The 19,064-nt window shown below is 38.7% G+C and overlaps 1 protein-coding gene across 7 annotated transcripts in view; it reads right to left on the reverse strand.

Annotated features, from left to right (window-relative positions):
- Positions 1–319: 319 nt before the first annotated feature.
- The window catches only part of LOC126278098 (vasotab-like), a 64,508-nt gene continuing 45,763 nt past the window's right edge, over positions 320–19,064 (reverse strand). Inside the window, exons 1-3 of one of the 7 annotated variants that reach the window (XR_007550648.1) lie at positions 9,484–9,564; positions 2,285–2,497; positions 335–437 (exon numbers count right to left, since the gene is read on the reverse strand). Coding sequence is in view for 3 of the 7 variants with exons in the window: in XM_049977947.1 (XP_049833904.1) it covers positions 355–437; positions 2,285–2,497; positions 9,098–9,191 (390 nt within the window). In the remaining 4 variants the exon portion in view is untranslated. Of the gene's footprint in view, positions 438–2,284; positions 2,498–5,803; positions 8,890–9,097; positions 9,323–9,483; positions 9,565–10,807; positions 10,887–19,064 lie in introns of those variants that run through there. The other 6 variants (XR_007550645.1, XR_007550647.1, XR_007550646.1 and 3 more) reach the window with 6 other exon arrangements.

Consider the following 19,064-nt stretch of genomic DNA (forward strand, 5'->3'; position numbering starts at 1 on the left):
AATGTCGCCATTTGCCTCCCTTCCATCCTACATCTACAAGATGCAGACAGTGAATAGTAAATAACACATATGCACTGTTATTTCTTGTTTCTTATACACTAGCCACTTTTGAATTGTAGGAATGCAAGATGAGTCTTTGACTCACGTTCACAGTTTTGAAACTTGCTGGCAGGTTAATACTGTTGCAGACTTGGACTCAAATTCATTGCATTACTTTTTTTCCTGCAATGTGAGACCTTTATATTACATCCACTTCTTTATTGGCACAATGAGGGAAGAAAAGTATATAAAAATTGAGTTACTGTACTTATTTATAGAATGTTTTATTCATTCAAAATTGTACAAGTTTCATTTTTACATCCACTCAATTTCTTTATCATGGAACTGGAGCATTGGGTGGCTGTTTGGGCATTTTCCATCATAGACTTTGCGGTATCCTGAAAAAAATCAACAGCGAATGCAAATTAATGCCACTTTCTATTTACTGAAATTATCCTAACTACTTTGCAAGGGCATTAATTCTGCTAGTTCGATAAGCAATCTTTGAGCCATGTCATAAAGTAGGTTGTATAAATTGTATATTTGAGCATGAAAGCAGTACGTCATAACACATTATCAAAATCTAAAACTTGAATTATTTCACCTCCTAAAGCTGTAATGTGACGAATGTGATAACTGTATTCCATATGTTTGTAACTAATAGCTGGACTGACTAAAAACTGGAAAATAAGAGGAAGTAATTTACAGCATAGAGAACACGAAAGAACTGGTTTATGGAATGAGGATATATTACCACTTGCAGTATAGCTGAATTTTTTAAAAGCAGACAGATACATAAATAACAAGTCTAATTTCACAGAGCACCGTCCACAGTAATGCTAAACACTTAACCATTGATATTGCATCCGAAATTTCCTATGTTTATCCTCCTATAACTTTGTCTAGAACTGAGATTAACACCTGGGAGAAGAGACAGTCTCATTGTTGGACACCAGTATGTATCTCACAGAGTTTTAAAAATGAATTTGACTTTTTATGTTACTTTTTATGTTATATTTGTAAGAATCTATAAGATTAGTTCTCTGGTCTCCCTGTCCACTCTGAGCTTTTCTGTCAGTTGACAATCATAGGCCTACTTTAAAAAAAGTCCACAAATGTGCCACTTGTGCTTATACATCAGCATATCCTTAATACTGTCTTCAGGTTCTGTATCTGTTCCATGCACGATCATCCCTTCCTGAATCCTGCCTGGTAGGCACATCAATATACTGCACACTAATTTGCTAGTAATGTGTCGGAACTGGATTTTTCATAACGGTAATTTTTTCATAACAATATGTGTAGTTTAGACCCAAATACTAATCATGAGTAACCTTTTGGCTTAGACAGGGTTCCCTCTTCCTGCCAGTTGAAACTTTGGTCTCAAATGTTGACCACACCTGCTTCCCACTTATGCATGTATTCACCCTCCACTGTTACAAGGGGAAACATCATCATTTTTTTATTGGGTAATCCTAAATAATGAGGGTATCTTGCTCTCAGTACTTGTTCATATCAGACAGCAATATATCATCACTTCTATGTCTAGTTCAATAGAGATATTAAGGTCTAACTATTGACTTATCAATCACAGTTGGACTGTATCATTTGCCGTGACTGGAAATGTTACTAAGAAATAGCTGCGCTTAAAAGCCAGAAATATTTTCAGTGAAAACTTATCTACTGGGAACGGGAAGTCAGGAAAAGAAGAACAAGGGAGGCAGGTGAATACTGAAATTACAGGTCCAGAAACGTTGTATGACAACAGTACAGGCTCATGCCACTAGTCTGTGTATCTTTTTGTATAGTGTTGCCTTACATTAAATTGCCAAAAGATATATGTTTTGCTGTAAATGGGTCACATAACAAGTTGAACCTTGTATACCAGCTTTCTAACTTTTCGTCTTCAGAGTATTTGCGTTATTCGGATTCTCTCTCTCTCTCTCTCTCTCTCTCTCTCTCACACACACACACACACACACACACACACACACACACATACACAAAACTGTCTTGGACAAGAATACAAGTTTGCAAGCTGCACTATGTTCTTCGGTTTCTTATTTGTATTTTCATCCACCACTTAGTATATTTTTTAGTGATTGTTTTTATCATTCTCTTGTTTGTGTTCCTCCCAGGACATTCCATTACAATTTTAATGCATTTTTACTGATGTTATCCATATCTAGGACATACTGCTCAGTAATTGTTCAAATTTAATCTTTTGGGATAATTGGATACTTACTTGTATTTTCCAGGCAGTTTGTAGCATGCATGAAACAAATGTTGGCAAAAGTCCGCAGATGGTGGCAGTCAGTGGCACAGACAGGTTTATACTCCTCTGGGCAATAAGACGGGCAGCATTCAGGAGGTACAAAACGCGGACAGCAGATGGGAGCCAACGGCTTGTGCAAGTGCGGAGGTGGCACAAAGTTAGCGAAGGACGCACCGGCCATGGCTGCAGACATATGTCAACAAGTCACTATTAACACTTGTGATAAAGATACAATGGGATACAGGCAAGTAAAAAGAAAACTGTTTGCATTGCTATGTCCTAAACTGAAGAGAGTGGGCTGGAAAAAGAAGGGAATACATGGGTGTCTACGAGAGTGTGGTGGCAGGAGCAATTACACACAAAGAGTGGGTAGAGAAAAATGGAACCTGGAGCACAGTAGGGAGAATGGGTTCTCAGGTGGGTAGGTATGAAAAGTGAGTAATTCAAATGTCCCATTACAGAAGGTCCCCTGTTTATCATGTTCTGGAGTCCAGCCAAACAAAATAGCATTTGAGGATGTGGTTCACATTGAGATCATACATTGACAAAAGGAAAGCGACTCTCAGAAACTTAAACTGTGAACAGCATTAAAATCAGTTTCACCTGAACTGTAATCTGCACAGTCACAATACAAGACAAAAAAATAGTTTTGATTTACACTTTGCATCACTGTCCAGCTTTCAGAGTGCACTCTGACATAAAGCTTCCCCACTCATCTTTGTCTCCCATCACTCTCACAAGAAATGGGACCCACTCATACTAGGCTCCGCCTTTCCTTTCTAAGCTTCCTGACCTATCATACTTTACTTCCCGAAGAGTGAACAGTTTCAAAAGCTGCAATTAGTTGTGTTATTGATTTTTAAATGTGTATGTTGGCGGTACTGGAATTTTGTCCCCTTAAGGTAAGTACTGGCAAGCCATTGTCTTCCAGTAATGTTACAGTTTTTTCTAGTGAATTTTCCTTTTGATGCAAATTATCTGAATTCGGCGCTTGAAAATTTCCACATGGAATATGGCAATTAGCTGAGTTCATTGTAACCTTGATTTCAAATGTCAGCATAATTACAGTGGAAAGTTCTGGCAGACAGTTAATACCTTCAGAGCATCAGTATATTGTAAACAGGACACTGCCATTAAAGATGTAGGTAACAAATACCTGTGAAAAATACCAGTGCACCTCCAGCTAAATGTTAAGTTGCCAATACCAGATAAACAGTAGCCACTTAATAAGAACAAAGAAGCAGTGGCATTCTTTAATGTAGCAGGTAAATGTGGTTTCTATGACACATGAGGATTCATCCAACTAGCAAAATTTTTAATACAAAAATGGAAACTGCAGGTATTGCTACCTACCGCAAAGATAACAAGTCACAAAAAGGCACAGTTAAAGGACACTTGCGCATGGGCGTTCGGCCACAGCTTTTGTCAGAAAAAGTGAAACACACCATTCATTCACACAAGCAAGCAAACCTCACACACCATGTCACCAATTCCAGCCCGAGCTGCTGGAGTTGGCGATCATATGTGTGTGTGGTGTGTTTGATTGTGTGAGTGAATGGTGTGCTTTTCTCTTTTTCTGATGACGCCTGTGGCTGAAATCTTATGTGTAAGTGTCTTAATTGTGCCTGTGTGCAATTTAGTATGTCATCCTTACAGTATATAGCACTTTATCTTTTCTTACATTGTTAAAATTTTATCTTGTTTTTGTACCTGTCAATGCTTCTATTATATTGTGATTTGTATCTTTACTGCAAAATTATTTACATTCTGTCACAACTTTCCATGCTGTATTTATATAAATGAAATATCAAATGATCCATTTTTTATCAATTATTTATTAAGACTCATGCTGTCAGAACATGTGGAATGAGAGGTTCATTCGTGTCACTTTAGCAATTAATACAATTGGACCGCATGTGGAAAATCATAATCAACCTCTCTGTCTAAAGTATATAAACAGAAGCACAACGAATAGAGATTAAAATTACTTTTCATTAATTAAATTATTGTAAAAATGTAGGGAAACTGTGAAAGTTGAATTAATTTTCACTCTGCAGCAGAGTGTGTACCAGGGGAAATTTTCTGGCAGACAGAAACTGTGTGCCTGACAAAGACTCGAAATCAGGGCATTGATAACCTCACTGTTGAGTGCCCATTAAATCAGAACATATACACAATCTCGGGTCCTTTGCCTTTTGTAAGCAAGTGCACTACCAATTGATTTACGTAAGCACAACTTATGACCCACCCTCACAGTTTTACTTCCACTAGTACCTCACTTCTTACCCCTGAACTTCACAGCAGTTATCGTGCAAAACCTGTGGGACTAGCACTCCTGAAAGAAAGAATGTTGTGGAGACACGCCTTAGCCAGATTTCGTAGGAGAACTTCTGTGAAGTTTAGAAGGCACAAAATGTACTGTCGGAAGTAAAGCTGTGAGGATGGGTCATGTGCCACGCTTAGGTAGTTCAGTTGGTAGAGCTCTTGCCAGCACAAGGCAAAGGTTTCGAGTTTGACTTGCAGCCGTATTAATCTGCCAAAACATATCAATGTTCTTTCAGTTATATCTGTCTTGTTATTACCCTTTACCTTTAAGTTATCAAGTTTTCAAATCTTGCTCAGCACAGCACCAACAATCTGTCTTTGCTTCTCATTCTGTCCAGTTAAGTCTCCCCAGACCTGAGGGTTCTGGGCAACTTTTTAGTAACTCTCACCATTAGCTAAAACTTGCCAGTGCTTCTCTCCAATCCCTGTTCCTTTCCCTTCAACACTTCTGCCAGAAGAAGAAGTCACTTGCTAAAAAAGCTTGTGCATTTCCTTATCTTTTATATGTGTTTTTGTCTGCCTCTGGTTGCCTGCTGGGTAGATTTTTATCAAGACATATTATATTTTATTTTCAAATAGAAAGCAGAAAGAGACATACATTTCTAAGTTTACTTTTCCAATGTAGCACAGCATTGTTTTGACTGTAATGTTCATTCAGTAGGGAGCATATGACTTGGTACTAAAATGCAACTTTGTGGCCAGACTTGGGGTACGCTGCAACGTTCCGTTCTCAGATGGCAGGGTAGGGCTAATAGTAATATGATAAGAAGGTCCTTAGCTATCTTCTCAAAGCTTTGTGAGCCCTGCTACAGACCATCCCTGAAGTAAAACAAACACCACACACACACACACACACACACACACACACACACACACACACACACACTAAACAGTTACAGAGATGGACAATGTCCCTGTAATCACAATGAATATTTCTCACATAAAGTAAATGATTTTGGCTTTTATGAATGGGTTCCACATCAAAGTTCAGTAAGTTTCAAAATTGTAGTAGTGTACTGGGTTATTTCACTGTCCAGTTTCAAGTTATAAATCATGAGTACATAGACAGAATAATCATCATCATCACTAGCAGCACCAGCAGCTGCCAATTCAGTCACACGGTGATGAATCAGCACATAACATAGGATCCCAGCAGGTACTTACATTTCTGCTGATCTTCAGCTTCAAGTTGCAAAATGGATCCATCTGTCTGGTAGTCTTCCCTTTAGTCCATTTTGGGCCCCAGTCTTGTACACATTTTGAACATCTACCATCTTTTCTTTGAGCAATGTGACCAGCCCACTGCCATTTCGAGATGTTCGGCTCTTTCCGTTATGGCACTGACCTTTGTTGTACATCTGATATCAGCTGCTTTCTTTCTGTCTTTCTTTGTGTTGTCCAACTTTGATTTTTTCCATCATCTTTCGCTTACTGTTAGTCTTCTAACAATAAACTCATTTAATTTTCATGTCTCACAACCGCTAAGTTACTACTGGCAGTGTACATAGGTCAAAAGCTGTTTTACTCAGCTCAGCCAACATCTTAAAGCTTTTATCAGTGAAAGTATGAGCAAAAATTTGACCTTATACATACATCATCTGAGAAATATATTTTGAAACACAAATCTGTTTTTCTTGCAATATGACATCAACTGCACATTAAGGCAATTGGTGTATAAATGGGTCTAAAACAGCAGCTGACCAAACATTTGTAAACAATACACTACCATTTTGAACATACTACTTAAGTAATGGACACCACGTCCTTTGAGGATGGAGCAGTCATACTGATGTTAAATACTATATCTAATAATGATCCAGTGGTCAGTGATAAATACAGAGACGAGTTTTATTAATAAACTTGGCATATGAATTTTTATTCAGATGTTTAGAAAAAAGTAGATAAAATTAGGTAATTTCTTGCAAGGGTAGGCACTGTTATGATGTTTCATTTCCAATTAAATGAATTAAAATCCCAATTAAAGCAAACATGTTAGTAACCTAGGCACTATGAAAGTCAGCAAACACACTCATCAAGTTAAACTAATCTGCCATAAGTAACAGAAGCACTGAAATCACATGTGAAAATTTACAGGGAACTACATAAGAAAGTTATAGTAGCAGCTAGGAAAATATTAAGAATATAAAATCAATGTAAGAGATGGTAAATGTGAAAGAATGTATGCAGACAAAACAGAAAGAACTACTACTTCATTACAGAGTGAAGATGAAACTCTTAAAGATCTACAACACAAAAGCCAACATATTCAACAACCATTACATAAACATAACAATAATTATAATTCAAACTAAATGTAATTGAATATCAGCATATGACTCCCCTTGAAAGATGAGGCTGTAATTCCATCTTTTGCAACTGAATTAGAGGTTTGAAACATCATAAATACATTAAAATATAAATGATTGTGTGGCAGTGATTAGTTTCTAGACAAGGTAATAAAATACAGTGCAAGGAACAGACTTCCAATTTGTAGTTAATATTTGGGATAGGAGTTCCAAAAAAAACTAAAAAAATCAATTGTCAAGCCTCTTTACAAGAAAGGTGCAGTCTGATATTAGTAATTGCAAATGTAGCTCACTGAGATCTGGGTTTTCAAAACTATGATAAAAGAAATGCCAATGGAAGAGACTCATTTGCTAAACAAAAACTGTAAGGTGATTAATGGATAAAAAGGTATTAGGAAAAACAGATCAACTGGGATAAGGATTTATAAGTTTTTAAAATGTGTCCTAAATTCCATAGATAAAAATGAGTTAAATTGTGGTCCGTTTTTGAATGTCTCAGGCATTTGACATCACTGATGATAATTTACTGCCAAGGAAACCATACTGCTATGGGAGTTGTGAAGTAGCATGTGTTTGGTTGAAACCCTATCTCTATGATAGAAATAAAAAGGGTAGAGTAACAACATAACTGATACATTAGGCACATTATATGAGAGAGTCATGTATGGCATGCCACAGGGCTCTGTACTGGGACCACTGCTATTCTTAATATTTATAAATAACGTAACCAAATCATACATGAGCAGCAGACACAATATTGTTTGCCTATGACACCAGCCTGTTAAAGGAATGAACAGTGCTGACCTACAAGAAAAATCAAACACTGGAACGTCTAGGATGGAAAACAATAATAAGGGAAGGATAGCTCGTTACTCAGCACCTATATGAGGCGTTGACTTGCAAAAGTGCACAGAGTAAAACAATACTAAACATTATTTACACTTCTTCCGAAATGGAACACACAGACATGGACACTGTTTCTGGATGCAAGAGGTGAGTATGGATGTTTTTTCTACTTCTGAAAAATGGCTTTGTACAAGAGCTTAAATAGTTTAGCATAATTTTTCATTGCGACAGACTAATTATGAATGACAAAAACACTGAGATGAACTTCAGCCAAGTAAAAAAAAGCTAGGAAACAGCTTAACAGTGGAAGTTTGGCAGGGTAACAGGGTGCAAACACCAAACACTAAATTTTTAGAAGTATGGCTGGATGTACATTCAAGATGGGAGAAACACACAGAACTGTTAAACAGAAAACAATGTCTGTAGCCTGCTGCTATGTTGCAAGGAACTTAAAAATCCCAATAGTATTTAAATGGTGTTACATACCTACTTTGCACTCCTGCTTAGCATATTTATATGGGTGAAGGGATACCACTCTGGCTAAAAACTCATATCTCAAAAGACGTTAATAAAAATGATCAACGATTCCCACTTAGATAATCATGTACATATTTTTTCAAGGTATATAAAACCATGGCCCTACCACCTACCGGTATCTATTTTTATGAACGTGTGTCTTTGATGGTAGACCAAGAATTCTCATTGTTAAACATAGTTATGAAAGAAAAAAAACAGAGGCGATTTTCACAGAGACGACAGACAGTCATATCAAAAATGTGCTCTTAGCAACGAAAATTTCTGTTTAAAGTATTGCCAGTGGAGTGAACTACCTATTTTTGGAAAATGTAATACAACATAAATTATTATACTAATTTATAGTCGGCCTGTTATGTGTGTGGCTCTCTGAGCACTTTGGGACTTAACATCTGTGGTCATCAGTCCCCTAGAACTTAGAACTACTTAATCCTAACTAACGTAAGGACATCACACACATCCATGCCCGAGGCAGGATTCCAACGTGCGACCGTAGCAGTCACGCGGTTCCAGACTGAAGCGCCTATAACCGCACGGCCACATCGGCCTTCCCAATATGTGTGGTTTCATGTCGCACATACAAATATTTTATCAGTGAACACATAATTGTAAAATGTTTTATTATGCATAACAAATCCTATATCACCACGTAAGATGGAGCGCGAGAATGCTAATAAATTGAATTGAATGAAAAACAAAAATGATAAAGAATGCTATGCCGACTTCGTGCAAATGATACCAAAGCTACGTAGGAGATATGCACTGTGCTTACTTTTAGATGGCCGAGGTAAGTGTGGCGGCCAATAGCGAATAAAAAGCCCGGCTTGCGCGTGGGCCAACAATAATGTACTTTTTACATAACCCATGCGAAAGAAGGCCTGCTGTGTTGGCACCACAAACTGCACGTAGCACTTCCGCAAAAGCAGAGGTTAAACACGGAAGTAAAAATCTCTTTAAATGTTGTTCGTAAACGAAACTGAAATCGTCTTATGCGTTTTCATGGTTAACAAAGACCCTAACTGCAGCAACCACCTCAACATTAATTTGATAACGTACCGAACAATAAAAAACAAAAAAAAAAAAAACCACACAGAACAGTTCAGTGCAAAACAGCAACAAAGCAGATGACAATGGCTATCTGCCACAATTGTCACCTACCTAATGTTGCCTACAGCTTAAGAAACAAAGGACTTCCAGCCGAAACCTTCGGACTACTACCGGTTCTATGGACTGGAGCGGTCTGCCAACTGAAAGTAAACGTAATGTACGCCCTATATGAAATGATGTAATCTACCACGTCCAGAAAAAATATGCACACAATAAAAATTTAAATTTCAGGTGAAGTTGTCCGATAACGGAGACTGTGAAACTTTGACTTGCAACGGTATTGTAATGTTTGACCGTTTCCAATATAAATTCTGTTAACAAAATTCGACACTAAATTTGGCCGGACGTGTGACGCCGCAACTAGCATGCGAACAGATCAGGTGGTTACAGTGCGTCAGTCGTATTCCAACTAATCCTTGGATCGTGCGGGAGTGGAACGAAGTGAAAGATACATTTAATATACGTAATTCAAGAGCAATGCAATGAACTGACATCAACAATATAAAGATTTGTACTGTTGTGATTATACTAATTATAAAATATCCCGAAACATTAATTTTAAAAGTTTTTGTGAAAACAGGTTTCAGTGGAGGAGCATTTGCCCAACAGGCAATTCTTTATTTCAGATTTATGCTCCATCACTGTATGTACATAATATAAGGTTCTCTGGCGGGTTGCTGTATATTTGACTAATTTCTGTAGTGACTTGCGTTTCCCCCAAAAAATATTCCACAACGTATTCGTTAATGGAAATTTGCAGAACAAACTAGCATCTTCATTTTAAATCAAGGAATGCACACTGCAAATGTAGCTGAACGGATCTATCTTAACGTTTCAACAAAGTACACATGTAGCGGCAAGATTTATCACGATGTGATCTCAAAGCAAACCGAAGATCTGCGATATCTGGAAAAATGAAAATCTGCAAGAAATGATATAACAGGTGTTAAAACAAGAATGCTTCAAACTTGTAAAATAGAAAAAAAATGTATCACAGTGAGAGAAAAGTATGTCTGTACCCAGCAAGGCGAAGATAAAGTACCTTTAGCCTAAAAATTAACTGTTTTCGAGAAAATTATTGCATAAAAAAATTAAGAGTTGTGAACGCCCGAATCAGTAGCTTGCACAGGCAGTGCGGCGGACTGCTAACCGAAGTCGGAAACTTTGTCCACTCGGACACTGGTGTTGCGTTGTCCATACGTTCGCATCATCATAATTGATATTCCACTACTGAGGTGGCTCAACGGGCTCGTCTCGAAAGCTGCTGCTACTACTACCACCACTACTACAACTAATAATAATAAAAATTTGAAAAGCATTTCGTGAAGCGGCATATTTCAGAAACACTCGCAAAGACCAGTTGATGAGCACTCACCCAATATAAGAATGAGGGCTCCGGTATTCATGGTGCACTTGCTTGTCTGCGGTCGTCGAACAACTAGCTACATACAGACTCGAAGTGAGTTTTATACGCGTTGCTGTTGACATGAAAAGGCACGGACGGCCTCCGCTACGCATAAATACGCAGTCTAGCAAGCTGGCGAAACGTGAGAACTTATATTCATTGCAGTCAGCTGCCTTGAAACCCAATTTGTCTGTGGCAATAAGAAGACTAACGATACGTTTGTTATATGCCGAAACAAAAATTAGTCTTTTCTTCCTTTTCTTCTTTCGAACTGGAAACTGTGTTTTGGATAATTCTATCGATTGCACTGGTAAATAGGGTTGCCAGATTAAATTGACAAAATTAGCAACACTGCCTGGCGAAAGAGTTTGCTCAGCTGAAGGCGAACGCAACAAAACGCTTAGTAAAGATTAAAAATTATATTTATTATTGCCAGTTACAACTTTCAGCAGATTTTTGTTACTGGTACCTTTAGTTTTTTTGGTAAAAGTCGTTGCAAGTTGCAAACAATTCATAATTCTGCTTTTTACCACAACGTCATTAAATTTGTTCCTGAAGACTCTTTCCACATATGCATAGATGCATGGAACCGCCATTATCCTTTCAATAATTTAGTGATAGGTAAAAATAGCTCTACCGAACAACATTTTTAAAAAATCTCATTTTGTTCGTTTTCGTTCGTTGCATCTGCTCGGGGCGGACGTCGTAAGAGATCCGTTTAAGTTCGTCTTTGATCCATTAACTCAGAGGGCAGCTAACCCTGCATGAGTATGTTAATTATTGTCGCAAAGAAACTCATTAAATGTGTAGTGTTGTAATAGTAGTTATATTTGCCTATGTATCCTTTTTTACAATGATATTAATCGTAATGATTACAGATTTAAACAAAATACTCAAATGGTTTTGTAGATAAGCCGCAAAGCATAAACACAAATTACGAAAAAATTTTTAGCTACTGAGGAGTACCGCTTTTACATTGATAAGCACTAAATCCAACCTTTAACTCATACCATCGTAAGGTAACAGATGGAAAAGAATAAAACACAACTAAATTAATAAATAAATGGTTCAAATGTCTCTGAGCATCATGGGAATTAATATCTGAGGTCATCACTCCCCTAGAACTTAGAACTACTTAAACCTAACTAACCTAAGGACATCACACACATCCATGCCCGAGAGAGGATTCGAACCTGCGACTGTAGCAGTCACGCGGTTCCGGATTGTAGCGCCTAGAACCGCTCGGCCACAGCGGCCAGCTAAAACACAACTACATAGGTAATTTAAAAACACTAAAAACAACTTTTGTATAAACTAGAGCGGCCCCTAGATGGTCAACAATACTACAGAGTACAACTGTCCAATATTATTGACTTTCTCCCTAGAGTGCTCAATAATATTGTGATTCGTAAAAAGAAGCTGCTGCTGTGGTAATTTCTCAACTTTGTTGTAACAGAAAAAGTTTACTTGAAAAACTTGGTCAAGGAACATCAAAGATCACTCACGAAAACTTGTTCGGAGAACTCAGGTTGAATTTAAAAATGGTTATCATAACTATTTATGTGTTGATGGTCCAGCAGCTGATATATATCTGGAAATGCTTTTCAACACACTTAGGCGTCCCACACGTAGTAGCTCCCTCCGGAATCTGCAGTACAGTGCTTTTATTCATTACAAAATTTTTATACACTTCTACAAACCATATCCCATTATTGCTCTAAACCTCTCGTTTAGCCAAATGTAGCACTATGAGGCTGATCACAATGAGACAGTGCTGTACTTGGAGCAGTTGCTTTATAATCGTTTGTTTTGTGTAATGAAGTAATGTACGTGTAACAAATATTAAGTTCTCGGGGTTATAATACTTTTTGTGTCACCTACAAAATTTAGTTCTTGTGTTGTGATACGTCTCAAAATTGACCAACTCTTTTACATCGAAAATTACAATGTCCGAGTCTTGCTTTCTCGTCCCAACCCTGGCGGATCAATTTCTGCGGATGCCCATCAGCAAGATCACAAAAATAAAATAGTACAGTGAGAGACTTAATTCCATCAAGTCATCGTTACTCTATTATGGTAAAATACCTTGCCACTGGCAGTTCTTTCGAAGACTAAATTTACAGGTGCAGTTTCACCTCACTCATAATGTAACTGTATCACATCATGCACTAAAACGTGAACTACATGATTATATTTGGGTAGCTAATGTACAAACACACACAAATACTTTTATTCGTACTTTAGCACTAATTAATTTTTTTTTAACGAGCGTCCTTCGTGGACTTTCAACGTATTTTATGACCAACAGATCATATGATTCATTCGTAATATTTCTGTTTCTGTAGTCATCTGCCAGAACATCACACAATGCCGGCAATTATTTATACATTTCGATGCATTCCAGTCATAACGTTCGTTCGTCTCATTTTTGACTCATTTTCAATGCCACAATAAACCAAACAGTGAAAACACTGACACAGAGTAAAAAAGTATTCTCTGTTCTGTAACACTGATATCCAGTCTGTAGCACGAGAGACTGGCAAAGTTATATATAGTCAATACCGCCCACAGACGGCACAATATTCCCGTGCAACGCAAAATATTTCAGAAGTTTTTGATGTTCTCAATATTACTGCGCAACCTCTCAATCTCACCCCTAGACGTTCAATATCACTGCGCTTCAGGAAAAATTGCGCAGTATTATGTATCGTAGCGTTTAAGGCTATGCTCTCATAAGCGTTTTTTTGGCCGGCGGATTTTATTCAACCGGTAACTGTGCGCGCCCATGACCAACTTATTATTCACTCATCAGCAGTATTTTGGCATTCTCGCAAGTAAGCGGAGAATGTAACAGCACATCGGCACAAATCCCGATTTTGGGGAAAGCATTATTAAAGCTTATTTCATACCCCATATTTTTGGGAGACAACATGTAGTAACCCAATAAAACGCAAGGGTAATACTTCTGCAGAAAATTGTTTCTTGGACATGTGCTTCAGAAGTGATTCAAGATAATCATAAACATTTTTCGGAGCTCTTTACTTCGCTAGGAGGACCTGTTGATTAGCAATATGCCCACAAGTAGACACTTTTAACAGAAATGTTTTTTATAACTTACATTCTGGAATATTTAAATGCAAATTTACTGTTTCAGCATTGTGTGCGCGTACATAATAAAATGATCCGTCCAACAATCCCGCATATAAGTTTCATTCAGATACATGGTTGCTATATTTAGTAAAATATATTTGCCTTTTTTCACCAGAGGTTAATTCGATCTATGTTGTCAAAGTTTCACAGATTTCCAGCCACAGTCAGACTCTTATTTGGCGAACATTACAATTTTTGTTGTACAGTGCAGGTCGACATTCTTACAAACAAATTAATTCTTCGCTATTAACATTTTCCATTTTTGTCAGCTGTTGCACTATGCAGTAAACTGCGGAGCGAAAACAACAAGTGCGCTTCGCAGCATACAATATTGTATGCGTCACTCCCTCGGTCAATAATTGTGGTTCAAATGGTTCAAATGGCTCTGAGCTCTATGGGACTTAACATCTGTGGTCATCAGTCCCCTAGAACTTAGAACTACTTAGACCTAACTAACCTAAGGACATCACACACATCCATGCCCGAGGCAGGATTCGAACCTGCGACCGTAGTAGTCACGCAGCTCCGGACTGAGCGCCTAGAACCGCGAGACTACCGCGGCCTGCCAATAATTGTGTACTGCTACAGTATATTTACTGCCGACTTTTTGTACGGGTATTCGCCTGCATCCATATAGCATCACTATCGTAGCAAAACGATTCTGTGATCGGCCGATAGAAAAATCACTCATGCGCTTAGTCTGCTACATAACGTGTGCCTCGAGAGCTGAGCAGTCGCCGGCACGTTAGCTCAGCGTGGGGTAGCATTCATCTCACGCTAGGTGAGGAGAACCCTACGTCATAGTGCCGTACCACTACGTCATCGTGACGTAAATAACACAGACTACATGAGTGCGTATATCGATCTTTGCGGTTGTACCGATAACGTCAAAGCTAAATGTAAATACATGTGTACAAACGCAGTGACAGGAGTTACCTGTTACGCTCATCCCAGTTGAATGAATTATTAAGCTATAATCCCAACAATTTGGGATGGTATTATGTGTTTCAGAAACATAATGAATGTCTGAACGAAGGAACCATAACGAAAGTAAAAAAAAAAGCTTTTAGTCTTTTTTTAAAAAATCCGATGAATCGTGCATAAATCGTCTGGATAGAAACGTGAAATAATTAATTATTAAGCTGCAATCCAAAGAATGTGGAATATTATTGTGTGTTTCATGTACATAACGAATATCTGAATGAAGGAATCATAACCATAACGAAAGTGTCTAGGCATTTTTTAGTCCGATTAATCGTGCATAAATCATGTGGATAAAAACTTGAAATGGGAGAAATTAAAGTGTTTCGTATTTTTATAAAAGCCAATGAATTGTACATAATTCTTGTGGGCAGAAACTTTAAACTGAAGTTCGAGGTAATTCCGAATGTTGCTGGAAATACTAAACCATCTAGTTCCATTTAATTTTGCCTTCATGTTGTAAATCAGAGACAAAATGAGACTACAAAAAAAAAATGGTGTGTTCGGTCAGAGATATGGCTGCTCTCTGTAATAAAAAAACTGAGTGAAAGGATCAACAACGAACTTCCCTGAATGTCATGTGACGTCCGCTACGACCAAATACAACGAACAAAATGAAAAAAAGAAAAGGGTCAATGCGGCGGAATGCCATGCAAAGGGGCCCGAGTTCCGTGGCCGGCTGGCTCGAAGATTTTCTCCGCTCAGCGAATGGGTGTTGTGTTATTTTCATCATTATCAACATATCCCCATCGACACGCAAGAAGCCGAAGTGGCGTCAGTAAACAGACTTGCACCAGGCGACCGGTCTACCCGACGGGAGACCCTAGCCACACGACATTTCATTTTAGTGCTAGTAATTAATTTACTTCTCTGGCCAGCAAAACAGCACTGTTACAGGCCCGCCCGCACGCAACGATCTGTCTGCGCAAATGTCTGTGCACATCACATCTGCGCAGACAGATCATTGCGTGTGGACAGGAGATTTGCACCAACATGAGGTGTGTGCAAACCTCGAAGTTGGAGTTGGAGGTTTGAACGAATCGTCTCAAATCTGTGGGTTCAAACCACATCTGCGCAGACAAGTTGGAGCGTGTGGACAGGAGATCGCCGCATATCTGGCGCGAAACAGCTGCTTGTTCAGTCTAGTGTTTGTCTTTGTGCGCACGGAGCATTAAAATGGCTGACGCTCGGCAGCATTCTAGACAGTTTATCAGTGAATTCATTGAACTTTATAGAGATGACCCACGTTTGTGGAAGATTAAAAGCAAAGAGTACAGTGACAGGAACAAAATGACAGCTGCATACAATGCATTAAATGAAAAATTACGAGATATTGACGCACCGACGAACTGAGAAACCGTAATAATAAAAATCGTTGTGGACTGTTTACTGTGAATAATTATCAAAATTTCAAAAATCTCGAAGATCTGGTGTTGGAGTGGATGAAATATATCAGCCAAGTTTGTGGTATTTTGTGATTCAAACACGTCTAAAACAGCAAAAATATTATGATTCTTCATAAGCAAAAATATTATTTGTAACTCGACAGAATTAATGTACTTCACTTGCCTTCATGAACTCATCCTTCAGGACAGCGTAAATAGCTTCACTTGTGTTGGGTATAATTTCACTCAATGCTTGTTTAGAAATTGCAGTTGAAAATTTAAAGTCCTTATAGCTCCTTCCTGTTGCCAGGAATCTTAATGTCACCGTCAGCCGTTCATGGAGAGAAATTGCTCTTCTCATTCAAGTATTATTTCGTATAATATGAGAGGTTACGAGCGTTAAGAGGCAATTATAAGTTTCGACATCCATCTGTAAATAATTACGCCAGTCGTTACGGTGGCCCTGCAACTCTCGCAGTAAATGTAAGTGCAAAAAATGCTTTCACTATAGCATTTTGACCGCTCTCTCTGTTTCTTGCGTTTTGTCTGAATGTTTTTTGCAACACAAGTAGCGAACACAGACCACATCAGAATTTCTTCAATTCCTAAATTTCAAAATAAATTAATTAAACTTCTGACGTTCTTGGCGAGCGTAGTCGCTTGCCAAGGATATTTCTTTTCTGCACCGGCAGGTGGCAGGCGAATAGTAGATTGGAGTTTTTGTCGTGTGAACAGTACGAGACTGGAATGGAAGGGAGAACCGATAGAGGTACTCAAGGTACCCTCTGCCACGCACCGTCAGGTGGCTTGCGGAGTATGGATGTAGATGTAGATGTAGAACACATTTGCAGCGATCTTCTGCACGTTCAGACATCTGCGCCGATATCTGCGCAGACAGATCGTTGCGTGTGGACCTGCCTTAACGTAAATTCTTGGAAGTTCGCTGTAATATTACGAGATTGATTCAACAATTTAGTTACTACAACGAATCTGTTGTTTGTTTCATCATGATACTTTTTTTCGTTTTTCATTATCTGCCCCAAGGTGTAGAACGGGCTCTTTTTTCTTCCTTTTCTTTCTTTTTGAGTCACTCGTCCTCTGGCTGGTTTGATGCGGCCCGCCACGAATTCCTCTCCTGTGGCAACCTTTTCATCTCAGAGCAGCCACTGCAACATACGTCCTCAATTATCTTCTGAATATATTCCAGTTTCTTTCCCTCTACAGACCCTCTAGCACCATGGAAGTTATTCCTTGAAGCCTGTTCGACCACCCTGTCCCTTCTTGTCAGTGTTACCCACATATTCCTTTCTTCGCCTGCGGAGAACCTCCTAATTCCTTACGTTATCAGAACGCTTTCTGCAGCATCACATATCAAATGCTGCGATTCTCTTCTGTTCCGGTTTTACCGCAGTCCATGTCTCACTACCGCACAATGCTGTGCTCTAAGAGGATACGTTCTGAGAAATTTCTTCTTCAAATTAAGGGCTTTATTTGATACTAGTCGACTTCTATTTGCCAGGAATGCCCATTTTGCCAGTGTTAGTCTGCTTTTTATATCTTCCTTGCTTCGTCGATCGCGGGTTATTTTGCTGCCTAATAATAGGCGAATATGGATTGGGGGAAAGAAATGAAAGAGGAAGCCGCCTGGTAGAATTTTGCACAGAGCACAACTTAATCATAGCTAACACTTGGTTTAAGAATCATGAAAGAAGGTTGTATACATGGAAGAACCCTGGAGATACTAAAAGGTATCAGATAGATTATATAATGGTAAGACAGAGATTTAGGAACCAGGTTTTAAATTGTAAGACATTTCCAGGGGCAGATGTGGACTCTGACCACAACCTATTGGTTATGAACTGTAGATTAAAACTGCAGAAACTGCAAAAAGGTGGGAATTTAAGGAAATGGGACCTGGATAAACTAAAAGAACAAGAGGTTGTACAGAGTTTCAGGGAGAGCATAAGGGAGCAATTGACAGGAATGGGGGAAAGAAATACAGTAGAAGAAGAATGGGTAGCTTTGAGGGATGAAGTAGTCAAGGCAGCAGAGGACAAGTAGGTAAAAAGACGAGGGCTAGTAGAAATCCCTGCGTAACAGAAGAGATACTGAATTTAATCGATGAAAGGAGAAAATATAAAAATGCAGTAAATGAAGCAGGCAAAAAGGAATACAAGAGATCAAATGGAAACCCAGTTCTAAGCAAAGAAGGGAAAGCAGAAAGGTGGAAGGAGTATATAGAGGGCCTATACAAGGGCGATGTACTTGAGGACAATATTATGGAAATGGACGAGGATGTGGGTGAGGATGAGATGGGAGATATGATACTGCGTGAAGAGTTTGACAGAGCACTGAAAGACCTCAGTCAAAACAAGGTCCCCGGAGTAGACAACATTCCATTGGAACTACTGACGGCCTTGGGAGAGCCAGTCCTGACAAAACTCTACCATCTGGTGAGCAAGATGTATGAAACAGGCGAAATACCCTCAGACTTCAAAAAGAACATAATAATTCCAATCCCAAAGAAAGCAGGTGTTGACAGATGTGAAAATTACCGAACAACTAGTCTAATAAGCCACAGCTGCAAAATACTAACACGAATTCTTTACAGACGAATGAAAAAACTAGTAGAAGCCGACCTCGGGGAAGATCAGTTTGGATTCCGTAGAAATACTGGAACACGTGAGGCAATACTGACCTTACGACTTATC

Source organism: Schistocerca gregaria, chromosome 6, assembly GCF_023897955.1.
Source record: "Schistocerca gregaria isolate iqSchGreg1 chromosome 6, iqSchGreg1.2, whole genome shotgun sequence".
Taxonomy (NCBI): domain Eukaryota; kingdom Metazoa; phylum Arthropoda; class Insecta; order Orthoptera; family Acrididae; genus Schistocerca; species Schistocerca gregaria.